This window comes from Baudoinia panamericana (genome assembly GCF_000338955.1).
Source record: "Baudoinia panamericana UAMH 10762 unplaced genomic scaffold BAUCOscaffold_14, whole genome shotgun sequence".
In the NCBI taxonomy this organism is placed as follows: Eukaryota; Fungi; Ascomycota; class Dothideomycetes; order Mycosphaerellales; family Teratosphaeriaceae; genus Baudoinia; species Baudoinia panamericana.
The window spans coordinates 351,106-363,314 of record NW_006911270.1 but is presented as its reverse complement, the minus strand read 5'-3'; the positions used below and the strand labels follow the sequence as shown (position 1 = coordinate 363,314).

At 54.5% G+C, this 12,209-nt stretch overlaps 5 protein-coding genes across 5 annotated transcripts; 1 reads left to right on the top strand and 4 right to left on the bottom strand.

Annotated features, from left to right (window-relative positions):
* Positions 1-186: 186 nt before the first annotated feature.
* BAUCODRAFT_126673 (uncharacterized protein) lies at positions 187-789 on the top strand (the record flags this gene model as incomplete). Its single annotated transcript, XM_007682976.1, has 1 exon — positions 187-789. The coding sequence occupies one exon, from the start codon at positions 187-189 to the stop codon at positions 787-789; it is 603 nt and encodes a 200-aa protein (XP_007681166.1).
* Positions 790-1,079: 290 nt separating this feature from the next.
* Positions 1,080-2,087, bottom strand: BAUCODRAFT_47065 (uncharacterized protein; the record flags this gene model as incomplete). The annotated part of the gene is made up of 1 exon (XM_007682788.1): positions 1,080-2,087. A coding segment is annotated over one exon (1,008 nt), but the record flags the coding sequence as incomplete, so codon positions are not given.
* A 433-nt stretch (positions 2,088-2,520) lies between these two features.
* On the bottom strand, positions 2,521-5,315 carry BAUCODRAFT_38783 (uncharacterized protein). Its single transcript, XM_007682704.1, has 3 exons — positions 5,293-5,315; positions 5,096-5,238; positions 2,521-5,033 (listed from the first exon to the last, which is right to left on the bottom strand). Exons 2-3 carry the CDS (start codon positions 5,157-5,159, stop codon positions 2,773-2,775), a joined length of 2,325 nt encoding a protein of 774 aa, XP_007680894.1. The 5' UTR covers positions 5,160-5,238; positions 5,293-5,315; the 3' UTR covers positions 2,521-2,772.
* A 692-nt stretch (positions 5,316-6,007) lies between these two features.
* On the bottom strand, positions 6,008-9,446 carry BAUCODRAFT_152069 (uncharacterized protein; the record flags this gene model as incomplete). Its single annotated transcript, XM_007682975.1, has 2 exons — positions 6,008-8,732; positions 8,785-9,446. 2 exons carry the CDS (start codon positions 9,444-9,446, stop codon positions 6,008-6,010), a joined length of 3,387 nt encoding a protein of 1,128 aa, XP_007681165.1.
* A 215-nt stretch (positions 9,447-9,661) lies between these two features.
* Positions 9,662-12,080, bottom strand: BAUCODRAFT_116572 (uncharacterized protein). The gene is made up of 6 exons (XM_007682974.1): positions 11,826-12,080; positions 11,382-11,763; positions 10,472-11,328; positions 10,312-10,422; positions 10,090-10,256; positions 9,662-10,037 (listed from the first exon to the last, which is right to left on the bottom strand). Exons 2-6 carry the CDS (start codon positions 11,608-11,610, stop codon positions 9,866-9,868), a joined length of 1,536 nt encoding a protein of 511 aa, XP_007681164.1. The 5' UTR covers positions 11,611-11,763; positions 11,826-12,080; the 3' UTR covers positions 9,662-9,865.
* Positions 12,081-12,209: the final 129 nt, after the last annotated feature.

Below are 12,209 nucleotides of genomic sequence, written 5' to 3'. Positions count from 1 at the left end.
TTGAGTCAATATCTCATTCGAGCACCTGATAGGTGGTGAGGTGAGATAGAGAGGCGGTTGTTTTTTGATGGGGCCCGAGGCGACTGGATGCGCTCGCGACGGGTGACTCAGCAGGAAACGGTGCGCGCTACTATGACGGCCTGTAACTCCTGTTTTGCATTCACCTTGGTGACAACAATATCAACCATGATTACGAGAATAGCATTGACCATCATAGCGCTGCTGGAGCTTGCGCTGGCCCACGGTGGCCATGAACAACAACCCATACCAGCAGACGCAGACTGGGCAACGCGGCATATGGCTGAGGAGCATCACATCACCTCCTTCGACGCCGGAGCTTTCTTCAACCTCCACGACTACGACAGCAGCAATGAGTGGACACGTGAGGATATCCTCAAGACCTACGGTCTCAAAGATGAGTCTACCCACCATATCTCGCAGGCCGAGAAGGACGCGGCAGTGGACAAGGTAATTGCGCTCTACGACCGAGACTTGAGCGGCTCCATATCGTTCGCCGAGTTCACTATTGGCGATGCGCAAGGCCTCAAGATGCCCGATTTTGGCTATGGCCCTGGCCATCACGGAGATGACGAGTACGAGTATGAGATCCACCATTACGAGAAGTACCACGGGGAAGACGCAACGGAGGAGGAATTGAATCATCCAGAAGACATTGAGCACTTTCGGAAGCACGACATGCTCGAGCAGCAGCAGGAAAGACAGGAGCAAATGGACCGAATGTCGATCGTGGAAGCCAACATTCCGGCCAAGTTTCGTCGCAATGGCTGAGAGCAACTCATTGACCATGAATGCCACGATCTATTTGGAGCACCTCAAGGCGAATGTGACTGCCCAGGATCTGCGGTTTCCAAGAAACTTCGCGTACATTGCGCTTGGCATACTAGCCTGGGGTGCGTTCTGGGCTTTTGCTGAACGCCACCAAGATAATCCTGCATCGCAAACCATGGCGTGGCTATTCGTCTTCGCGGCGGCCTGGCTTGCATATACTTTCTGAGCGGTCAACGTGCCTTGTGGAAAACAGGCAGATACGCCGTGTAGTGTACCGGAAATCAGCCAGGCTGCAATGGCGCAACCTGTATATCTATCACACAGTGGGTTACGCCGGGAGCATAGCTCTTAAGGCGATTGACGTGCAGAAGTGTCACCCGGGCCATGTCGGTGATGTTTCCGCACCTACGTTCGTTGACGAGTTCCTCAATCCGTTGCCGGACGTCCTCCGCCTTCTGTTCGATCTCGCCCACGGCGAAGTTTTCATGAACATGCAACCAGCCAGTATGCTCGCAGTCAAGTACTTCGACAGCGGTTTGCCAGCTTCCTTTCGAACTGGGTAATAGTCCGCAGTTTACATGCCTGACGGGTGGTAGCTCACGCCGCATATTCGCTATCCTCTCGCTTGCTCTCTCGTTCCCTTCGGAGAAGGCGAGTAGCCTCACCTCCTTGTTCTGGCAAGCTTCATCCATCTCCGCCTCGCTCGCAACGCGCAACGCTTTCCAGTTGTTAGCTCTCGCACCTCTCATCAAACCCTCCACACTCCATGAAGACAGATCCCAGCACACCACTTTATCAAAACCAGCCTTCAAGTAGCTGAACGCGAAGTAGCCAACGCCGGCATAAAGATCGACTGCTGTGCAACCGGTTCCTGCCTCTCCGTCCTCGATTGCGGACAGAAGAGAAGGTAAGGTTAACAGTCGAGCTTTTTCACTGATGTTGCCACGTGAGAACATGGTCCAGCGAGGCGCCCACGTTTGGTAGATGCCGTTCTGTTTCGCCGTGACCCAGTAGGCATTGTCGAAGTCTTCCTGGGTTGGCGGATCGCTTGCTGTTGCTGGGCCGAAGTCGCCGTAAAGTGTTGTGAAGTCCTTTGGCGAGCGCAACACGTTCTCCTCCCCGGCATCATCGCTGTTGAGGAGCGGTATGGGCTTGGTAGTAGCGATGTGAGTGACCTTAAGATGGCGGGAGATCAGCTTGTACATAGGATCCACGTCGGCCTGCAGCAAGGGAGTCGTACCGAGGGGTCCATCGAATGCGTTTGGAGGGAGTAAGATCATGTCACCGTAGACCACATATGACTTGCAAAGCTTCCTCGCAATAGCAGTCAATTCTTGAGAGTCTTCTCTCCCACTCAACCACTCTGTCACCGCTCGTTCCATCGTTACCGCACCATCCTCGTACTGGAAGGACACGTATCAGGCTGTCGCTACAGAAAGTGTCTCTATACCGGGAAGAAGCGCAAGATAGTGGTTCGGGCGCACCGACGGAAGGATGATTAAGAGACTTCGAACCGCTATTTGTGGCTTCGGCTGAACGCATATGTGACGGAAGGTTCTTTCACAGACAATGAGAGCTTTGAGTTTTTAACCGATCGATTGAGTAGAAATGTTATCAAAACCTGCACGACTACGAGGGTGATTGCAGCACACGCCCAAGCGGTCTGCTTTTTTGGCTCGTATAATGGCAGCTACCCTGTCTACTTTCAAGCACTGATCCATCGCCGTGCAGCATCCTCCCTCCCCAAGCTCTATTGGCTAGCATGCACAAACCTGGAGCTGATCACACAAGCGAACGACGTGCGTTACCAGCGTGAGATGCCATGCCTGGGCCCTCCCTCTTCGCAACGCAAGCATCGACTCCCTGAACCACGTGGGGCGTTTAACGTCTAACACGCTTCTTCCCCTGACGACGATCGAGCCACAGGCCGCCCGCCAACACCGTCATTGCCTCCACTTCCTTGGCCTCCTCAGCCGGACGCTTCTACCGCCCCTGTCCAAGCCCCCGGAATGCATCAAACCCTCTCCCGCCGCCACTAGCGCCAACAGGCATGCCCTCCTGCGGACTCCGCATCGGCATAAACCCCTGTGGCAAACCCTGCGGTCCAGCAAAGAAACCCGGAGGCGCATTAGGCGGCGATGTCGTCCGCGGCAGCATACCAGTGCCTCCTACAGCACCTAAACCGTTGAAGCCCATCGGCTCTCGCTGCGGCTGCTGTTTCGGCGGCTGGGGCGCAGAGAAGATGTTTGGAATATTGTGAATGCCGGGCGGATGCCGCGGCATGTGTGGGTGGAAACCTGGTGGTGGTACGGCGGAGTTTGGACTTTGCATAAAATCTCCTGGAAACGGTGCGGATGGCGGTTGCGCATGCGGCAGGATCTGCATCGGTGGTATATTGATTTGATTGCTCATGCGACGACTGGCTGCGGGCTGCCCGAATTGGCGTGCCGATTCGGTGAAGTTGCGCTGGTGGTGGTGGTGCTGCTGTTGTTGATGCTGCTGCTGCTGTTGCTGGAACAGGCCTGGCTCGTCGAAGAAGCCGGGCGGTGCACGCTGAGATGTCCGGCGCTGGACCATGTCATTGTTGGCCATTGACGGCTGCTCTTGCCTCGGTGGCTCTTGTGGATGGTTGCGGAGGAGCTGGTCCTCGAACAGACCAGGTGGCGGCGGAGCACGAGGCTTCGGTGCATGCGTCTCTGGTATGATTGGTGGCTGCTCGCGCCACAGCTGAAAGTCGGGAGGAGCCTGCCGGAGCTGCTGTGACGGAGGTCTCGACGCTCCCTTGTTTTGCAACAAGCCTAGCAGAAACTCGCTGTTCTTGTTATCTACACCCTGCTGGCGCTGTTGGTTGCGCTGCGAGGCAAGCAAGTCTTCAATATTCGTATCTGGCGTAGAAGCGCCGCGGTGCGTGGGGTCGAGGAAGATGTCGTTCATCCGGCCAGTCTGCGACCTTGGGTCTTTCGGCACGTTGGTTTGCAAGATGGAATCTGGCGACATCGCGGTGCTTACAGCTTGCGCTGTCGGACGCTGGTCTCTTGAGATCTCCTCGCCAAGGGTGCCGCCGAAGATGTTGTTAGGTTCTTCCATGAAACCACGACCGGTCTGCAGCATCTCACTCTCCACAGGCTTGGACGGAGCTTGCTTGCCCGTCGTTGGTGGTTGCATCCTGTCAGGACTTTTGGTTTGGTCAAAGAAGCCGGTGAACCTACTCTTCGGCTTTGTCCCATTTGACACCTGTCTCGGCGGCGGTGAAGCCGGCTCGTTCGGAGTAGCTTCTTGACCAACGCCAGTATTGCCAAGCATGCGCAAGATGTTCTCGAAGCCTGCCTTGTCCTCTGCAGAACCATTGACTGCTGTGGTGGCCGGTTCCGGCGAACTGCTCGCTATCGCTAACAGTTCATCCTTCAGCTCATCCTTCTTGAACATTGGCATGAACCTGCTCGTTTTGCTCTTGGCATTGCCCTTGGCTGACGCCGCAGACGTCTGCACTCCAGCGCTCTCAGCGGCACCGTCTGTACTCTTGCCTTCGTTCCAATTGCCAAAGGGCTTGTCCACGATGCCCTCGAGCTTCAATGAAGCTATGCTCTTCGCGGATGGCACTTCAGATGCTGATGCACCCGGAGGCGGCTCTGCCGGTACCGCCTCCGGCTCATCTGTAGACTTTCTGTATCGCGCATGCTGCGCCTTCTTCCACTTCTCGAAATCTTCCTGATTCTTCGGCATGCTCGTCAACTCGCCAAAGTCATCCTCTTGTACTTTCGGCGCCGGATCGTCCATCCATTCCGGCTCCTTGTCGTTGTGACCATTGTCGAAATCGCGGTCTCTCCGCTCCTTCTCGCGTTCACGCCACCCACCTTGACGCTCCGCGGTTGTCCGCCTTTCATCCCTGTGCCAGCGACTGTCCGGGCGCTCGCTGTAGCCATTGCGCCGTTCACCGTCCGTTGCATGGTCCCGTCTGCCGAACTTGCGCTCATCGCCCTCTGCTTTCTCCTCGTCTCCGCCAAGCGCACGTCGGTCGCGCACGCTTGTCCAGCTCTCTCTGTTGTGTCTGCCGTCCGTCTCGGTAGCCCCTAAGCTCTTTCTATTAGACTTGTCGCCGAAAGTGCGTCCGCCGTTCTTGCCATCCCTCTCCTCCAGCGCTGCCTCTGTCGGCGGCGTGGCAGGCTTATCTGCGAAGTCGGCAAGCCTCGAGACGGTGCGGCTCGAAGCGAACTGTGTCTTTGGCGGGCCAAGCGTGATGTCCTCTATTGCCGTTGTTAGCTCAACGTAGCACATCCCCGCCTCTTAAGGAAGTATGGCTGCATACCTCGCGACGTGGTCAACCCACTCCTCAACAAACTCGGCCGTTGACCCGTACTGAAGTTACCCATCGGCGAGCTTTCTGCCACCGTACTCCGCTGCGGTTGCCGTCCCACATTGGTGCTCTGCCTCTGTTGCTGCTGCGTTTCACTGTGCGGGATCCTTAGCTTCTCCCGCTGTCCATCAATCTCCAGGTAAACGTACTCTATCCATTGCTCGATTGCGGGAAGGTTGTCCGGCTTCTCCACCAGCGGAGAGTTGCGGAGGTGGAGGAGCTGCTCACGTGTGTAGTGACGGATGGCCATCATCAAGGCTATGCAGCCTCTCAGGCGGGGGTGGTCGGAGTATGAGATGACTATCGTGTACTTATCGAATAGCGCATTTATTGCTAGGACATGGGCGTCCGGGCAGTTTCGAGGGGCGGTTCCTCAGGTTTAGCTCGATGCAGCGGCCTAAAGCGCTGGCAAGTCCCACAGACAATGCGAGCGGTTGTCCTGTCGCGCCTTGTGTCCAATACAGCTTCGAGCGACGTTGTCGGGTATATGTTCGAAGGAATCACAGCGGCCAGTGGGCGGTGTTCTAGTGTTTTAGTGTTACAGGCGAGTGGGCTTTCAGATCGTGTGTAATGCTTCGGTGTTCATAACAGCTTTCCTGTTGGGTATGGCGAGTTAATATCTCATTGACCCGGTCGCGTATGTAAGCGGTGCAGCAAGCTGCGTGTTGCCGGGTGAATAGGTTTGGTGTTTATGTAGTTGTGATGTGGTTCTAAGAGCGCTCCTGCTCTTTTGGGACGCTCACGACGCTGCCCGCGATTTGGTGTGCACGGACATTGAGCTCTCCGTCATTGCTCGAGCGGCTCACGTGACAATATGGATGTTGACCTTCTGGTCGGTTGAGAGCGGTCAACAGCACGCATTCTCTATAAGTGCTCTACTGACATTCCACTCCACCGCTCAACCCTCTCCTTCCCAGCCGTCTCTAATATCCGAGCTTTCAAGAGCCCAGCAACGCCATCACCATCTCCGACCATATCAAGCCAGGCGAGCACACCAAGTCTCGTAATTAGCGTCGTACTCCCTCCATCAATACAAGTAGTGCGATACAGCATCTCCATGACCGTCTCCCTCAACCACTTCAACCTCTCCGCGGCAGGCGAGCTGTACAATGCCATCACCTTCTGAATCGTGCCGCTTCGCCGCAGAATGTCAAGATCCGTCGGACTCCGCAGGCCTTCGACAAGCCACTCTACTACCCAGCGTACCTCCTTCCAGTATGCATCGTCCTCCGTAGGCTGGCTCAACATGGTGTTGCTAAGCCAGTGCGCCGGCATGCGCAAGATTCGCCACTCGGGGTTCTTGTTCATGTATCGGTTCAGCTTTGGGTAGATGCAATGAGTCGGCTCGGCAAGAACCTTTAGCGCTCGCGTAGCGAACGTGCCTGCCAGGTGCGGTAGCGGCTTTTCTTCAGGCGAGCACTGCTGCTCAAACGTTTCAACCAGCTCGCCAACGAGAACACTCAGCTGAGGCGCGTCATCCAGAGAAGCGTCTCGTAACTGTGCAAAGAGGAGGCAGAGCTGGATGTGCGCTTGCCGGCGGACTTCTGTATGCTTACTGCAAAGACAAAGAATGAGCGCGGCAATGTCGCCGTCTTCGATGGCCAGACCAAGGTCCTTCTGCGCCCATCTCAGCAGTTCGGGATGGTCGTCAGATTCCAGCGCTGGGGCTGTAAAGGGTAGCGTCGGCGCTTCAGTGGAAGCGGTGCGGTCATGTTGGAGATTGGAGGCCGGATGCTGCAAGCGGATGTCTTCAAGCAACGCTTCCATGTTCATCGGCGTCTCTACGTTACCGTCCCTAATATGGGGCACTCTCAGGCCCAGAGCTTGTAGTGACACTGACGTCTCCTTCCCATGTCTCAAGAACTGCATATAGCGGTATGCCCATGCGACAATGATGGGTTTCTCCGTCACGAAAGCGACTTGCTCAACAACGGCAACAGCTAGGAGTCCGGGAAAGCTTCTGCCTCGATTGCTGCTCTCATAGCTTTCTAGGCCTCGCATCAACTGCTCCTGTGAGCCGCTTTCGTGACTTGATATAGCCTCTTCGAGTTGGTCGACATACTTCACAGGCTGTCTACTGACGCGAGCGATGCAGTCGTCCACGAACATCCAGACCGCGGCATACCCAGCATCGCCATTGGCCATCTTCAGGAAGCTTGCAAGAAGAGCCTCAAGCTCTCGGTCGTCAGCAATGATATCGTGAGCTTCTAGAACATGGCTGAGCAGCCGCCGAATCTGGCTATTCTGTACAGCGTTCATATGAATGCGAAGCAGGCTTACGATTGGCGAGTACTGAAGGCCACCGTGCTTGCCAAACCAGCGCATACCAGGATTGTGCCTGGCCATGACCAGCAGATGCTCAAGCTCAAGACCTCTCAGGCCCTTGCTTTCGCTGAACTCAGCTTGCTCGCCATCACGGTCTAAAGCAGCAGTCAATGCAGCAGAACCGTCAAACTGCTCTTCGAGAGCATGCACTGGGGTGACCTCATAATAAAGCCGGAGGAGCCTTGTCACGGCTTCGCGCTGTATCGCATGCTGGTCGTCGTCTGGCATCTTGCGAAGAGCGGCAACTACATCCTTCATACTAGGTGAGCGTTCCATAAACCTCGTCAAAAGGCGCTCTTCTGCTTCGAGCCATAGCGCTTTGCGCTCATTCGCACTAGTGCTAGCCTCACGCATGGCTGCAAGGATCCCGCTAAGTTTCTGGAACGCAATGATCAACAAGCGAATAGCAAAGAAGGTGATAAGGTCACTGCTCTGGTTCAGACACCTTGTCAGAATCTTCTGCGTTAGTGGCCGAGGCAGTATGTTCTCGATGATGATGCGGGTTTGAGGCGGTAGCTCTGCAAAGCCTTCAGCTTCGGTATTACCAAACCATGCCGGCGTCGGAAGCCTGATGACCTCAAACAAAAACGAAGCATAGCCGATCCAGGTGTTCGACAGCTTCGGCTCAAGCTGCATATTCTTCCCATCGAAGTAGGCGGCCACCAACTCTGGAGCAGCCTCAAAGCACGTTGTCACAAGCTCGCGTTCTCTCTGATCAAGGTGAGGACGGAGAGTCTGTGCCCAGCCAAGTAAAGTCGGATTACGAACTTCTGGCCGGTCATGACGGTCATAGAAATCCAGGCTGTCTAGCCCCAAATCGATAAGGCTGCCAGAATTGGCCTGCGTATCGTCAGGCGCAGTTGTGCCAGCTGGATACCAGCCGCTTGGTCTGAGAGCGCCGTAAGAAGACTTAGTGCAGACTGCTTTCAGCCATGCGAAGGCCCTATCTGCAGATGGATGGTCTGCCCGTGAGCGACTTGCAACCTCCACGACGCGCTCAAGGTTGTGCTGGACCAACAGAGTGGCTTTAGCTGATTTTGGAAGCTCACTGTCGTTCAGCACATGCTGCTCGGTCACAGCCAACAGCTCGTTGACGATATCCGAGGGATCATCTGGAAGGTTGTGGAAGACTGAAACACATAGAGGTCGACTGCGAAGGATATCAATCTTGCCTCCAACGTGTAGATACTTTAGGTGTGCAAGGACGTAGCGCAGCGTGAGCGTACGAATTGATGGTCTTCGTTTTGCGTCCTCGTCCGAGACACTACACCAGGTTAGCACTTAGTCATACATTGTAAAATGATATCACCACATACTCAGTCCTCACAAGGCTCAGATTGCGCCTCAACTGATTAGTATCGAAGGTCTGCTCCCTGCGCTTGTATACCTCGTTGGACAAGGCTCCACCATCAAAGCTCACGACTTCGATAAGCAGCCGCAAACACGGAGAGATAACGAAATCCTTGTGCTTGGGGGCATCTAGACATCGTCTAATGAGGCGTAAGTGCTGATGTTGCAGCACAGTCCGGCAAAGCAAGATTCCGTGGTCGCGGAAGTCTAGCAAACTTGACAAAGTCCGCAGCAGGAGTGTAACCACCGCGCTGACCGCGGACGCAAGGTAGTCATTGTTGTTCTGATTGGCGAAAGACCAGGCTTGCCACAGTTGGCTGAGAAACGGTCTATCTTCCAGGTTCTTCGGATCACTGGGCTTCTGAGAATCCAGGTATTCGCGCAGAATCGACAGCTCTCGGCCACGATCGTCCTCATTCTTGTGGTAAAGTATGCTCTCTAAGAAGGCTTTGAACGACGCAATACCGTTGCGCAGCTGTTGGACGCCATCCTGCCTGAAAGCAAGAAATTCTTGAAGTTGGCGGGCAAATTGCACCTCTTCAACCACCGGTGCACGTTGTGTCTGTTCAGGCTTCACTCTCTTGGGAGGCCTTGCGCCTTCACTGTCTTCGTGTGGTCGCTTCGCCATCGCTTGCTTTAATTTTATCAAAGCATTCTTGTCGCTGAACCCGGAGGCTTCGGCGTTGGCTAAGCTGAATGCTGAGTGGCTCGGCTCTCCCCGGAGCTAGCATATGGCACAGTAAAGTAAGCGAAAGTGAGTCAAAGGTACACCAGTAAAAGTAGGTAAGCAACAATGCTTTGCTTCGCAGCATGATATTAATCGGAACAGATCTCATCTTATTCGTGTCAAGGCGAACTGCTCAAAGCGTACACCATCTTGGCAGTACGCTTCCCGGATACGGACACTACACAGAAATGGCTACTAAACAACAGCCAAGTGGCTCTTAATAGTTTGAGGCTATGGACACGGCCATAGTAACTCGCGTTCTGGCATGAGGATGAACATCGTTCGATCGACTGTCTGTCGGTCTACATTGCAACAGCCCACTACACTGCCACCTGAATACGACCGACATGTACGGCAAACTTCCCTGCCTTTGGGAAGCCCAGCAGGCGCGTGCGGCCGACTTGGATGTTCTCTGCTGTTGTTCCAACCAAGTCCATGTCCAGACTGCTCGCAAACTTCGCGATGGTAATGTACAGCGCCGCATACGCCAAACTGGATTTGGTAATCAGTGAAAGTGCATATCTCTGGATAAAGGGCCGCTTACTTCATACCTAGGCAAGCGCGTGTGCCCTTGCTGAAGCTGACCATATATTTGTCAAGATGAACGCCCTCCTGCTCAGCTCGAAGCCAACGATCGGGATCGAACATGTGCGGATTCGGGAAGATAGTCGGATCATTGTTGATTAGGTATGTTGACTGGCTGACTGGTGTCTATGTCATCTGAGCTTCTAAATCATCATGCGTTGCAGGTATGCTCTAAACTCACACCAGGTGGGATATTGTACTCGTTGTACGCGAGAGCCTCTTCGGTAGCGATTCGAGGTATTCGGCTGACGATACTATAGGTCAGGCGCAGTGCCTCCTGTACAACGGCCCTCTGCTTTTAGTTAGCTTACCTCTCTTTCCGGTGTGAGTGCTACTAGTACCATGAATGGTATAGCTTCAAGCTCGGCGGCTGACCATGCCTTGTCTCTATCGTTACGCTGATCCTTCAGGGCCGCTCGAAGCCTACGAAGATGCGACTTGTCGTTCAGAAGGTGGAATGTTGCCACACTCAGTGCCCTTGCCGTAGTATCGATACCCGCGCCGATAATCGTCTCGCCTTCATCGAGCAGCCTCTCCACATCCTTCTCTGCGGCCGGGACCTTATCGTCGAGTAATGCGCTTACAATGACACCTCTAGACGCCTTCCCGGCTCTCTCCATTTGTTCTATCGCCGTCTGTACCCTCATCCTCTGCTCATTCCGGGCTGTCAGCACCGGAGCGAAGCTTGGCACAATCCAATCCAATACCGAGTTGGGGAGTCTCTTCAACAAGGCGGGATCGAACGGCAAGAAGCGAGTAATGTTATAGATGTTGAGCAGCTCATCAATTGCTTCTCGGTAAGGGAAGTGGAAGTCTTCCGCGCTGACGGTGTCAAGATGGGAGCCGTAAAAATGGAAGTTGATCACATCTCCAGCCAAAGCAGCAAATGCAGCTGTCAGGTTAATACCATCAGGCTTGCCCTTCAACTCCACAAGGCGCGAGCACAGAACCTCGACCCTCTCGTTGATGGTCGGCTCGAGTGCAGTCACCGCCCGTTTGCCGAAATACGGGTTAATAACAGCTCGCCGCTTGCGGTGCAAGTCGTGGTCGATTGTTTGCAGCGTAGAGTGCGGGAAAGTGTAGCCAGCAACAGAAGCCCATTCCTTGTTGGTCTTCCTGTTGCTACCAGCATAGACTGTCGCGTAGTATTGCGGGTCATGGATATGAAGACACCGTGAGTTGATTCGCACAACCGGTCCTTTGCCGGAGTCAGTATTCGACTGCACAGAGTGGATCCTGGGTGCCACGAACCATACATGCCGTGCATCCGCTCGATCTCCCAGAGATACGATCCGTCCCTGACGACGTCGAAGTAGAACTCGTACCATCTTCCGACAGCAGCCAGCCGGGGTCCTGGAAACTTGCGCAGAGGGTGAAGAAAGATGTCGTACAGGCATTGTAGGGCCAAACAGAGTACGAAGAGTATTACGACCAGCACGACTGTTTGTTGTAGAAGCGGTCGGCCCCCAGAAGACTCCATGCTGAGCGTACAGGACGAACTGGTGGTCGACGGTACTAACAGGACTACCACCACGAAGGGAGCATGTTGAATGATCTGAGATATCAACGCCAGAGCAGTATCTGCGTCCACGCGAGAATTGATTTCCCATGCGCAAATGCCGCTCTCTTCAATCTGAGTCAGCTGGCGTCAGCTCACTTGCATGGAGTGTCAACTGGTAGGACACTAAACCTCACAGATGGCTACACTCAAGCCTGCAACGGGATGCTTATGTGGCGACAATAGGCAAGTGTAAGCGCTTTCTTGACAAATAGCACCGGATCTGCTGCGGTGAGCGAAAGGCGCCCTCGCTGCACCACCTAGCTGACGTGATGTATGCAGATATGCACTTGCGCCTGTTGCTGTGGTGACTCGTCCACCATTTACAGCACCATGAGACCCGAAGCTCGGCTGCCATGAAGACAGCTTAGTAGAGCTGGAAGCCTGGAATGTTGGTGCGCATACTAGTGATGTAAGCTTGGGTTGTAATGAGCTTGCACTGATGACTCAATAAAGACATGGAGAGCCTGACCACGTATATAGCGCCAGCGTGCACATGGCATACCATCTGCGGTTGTTGT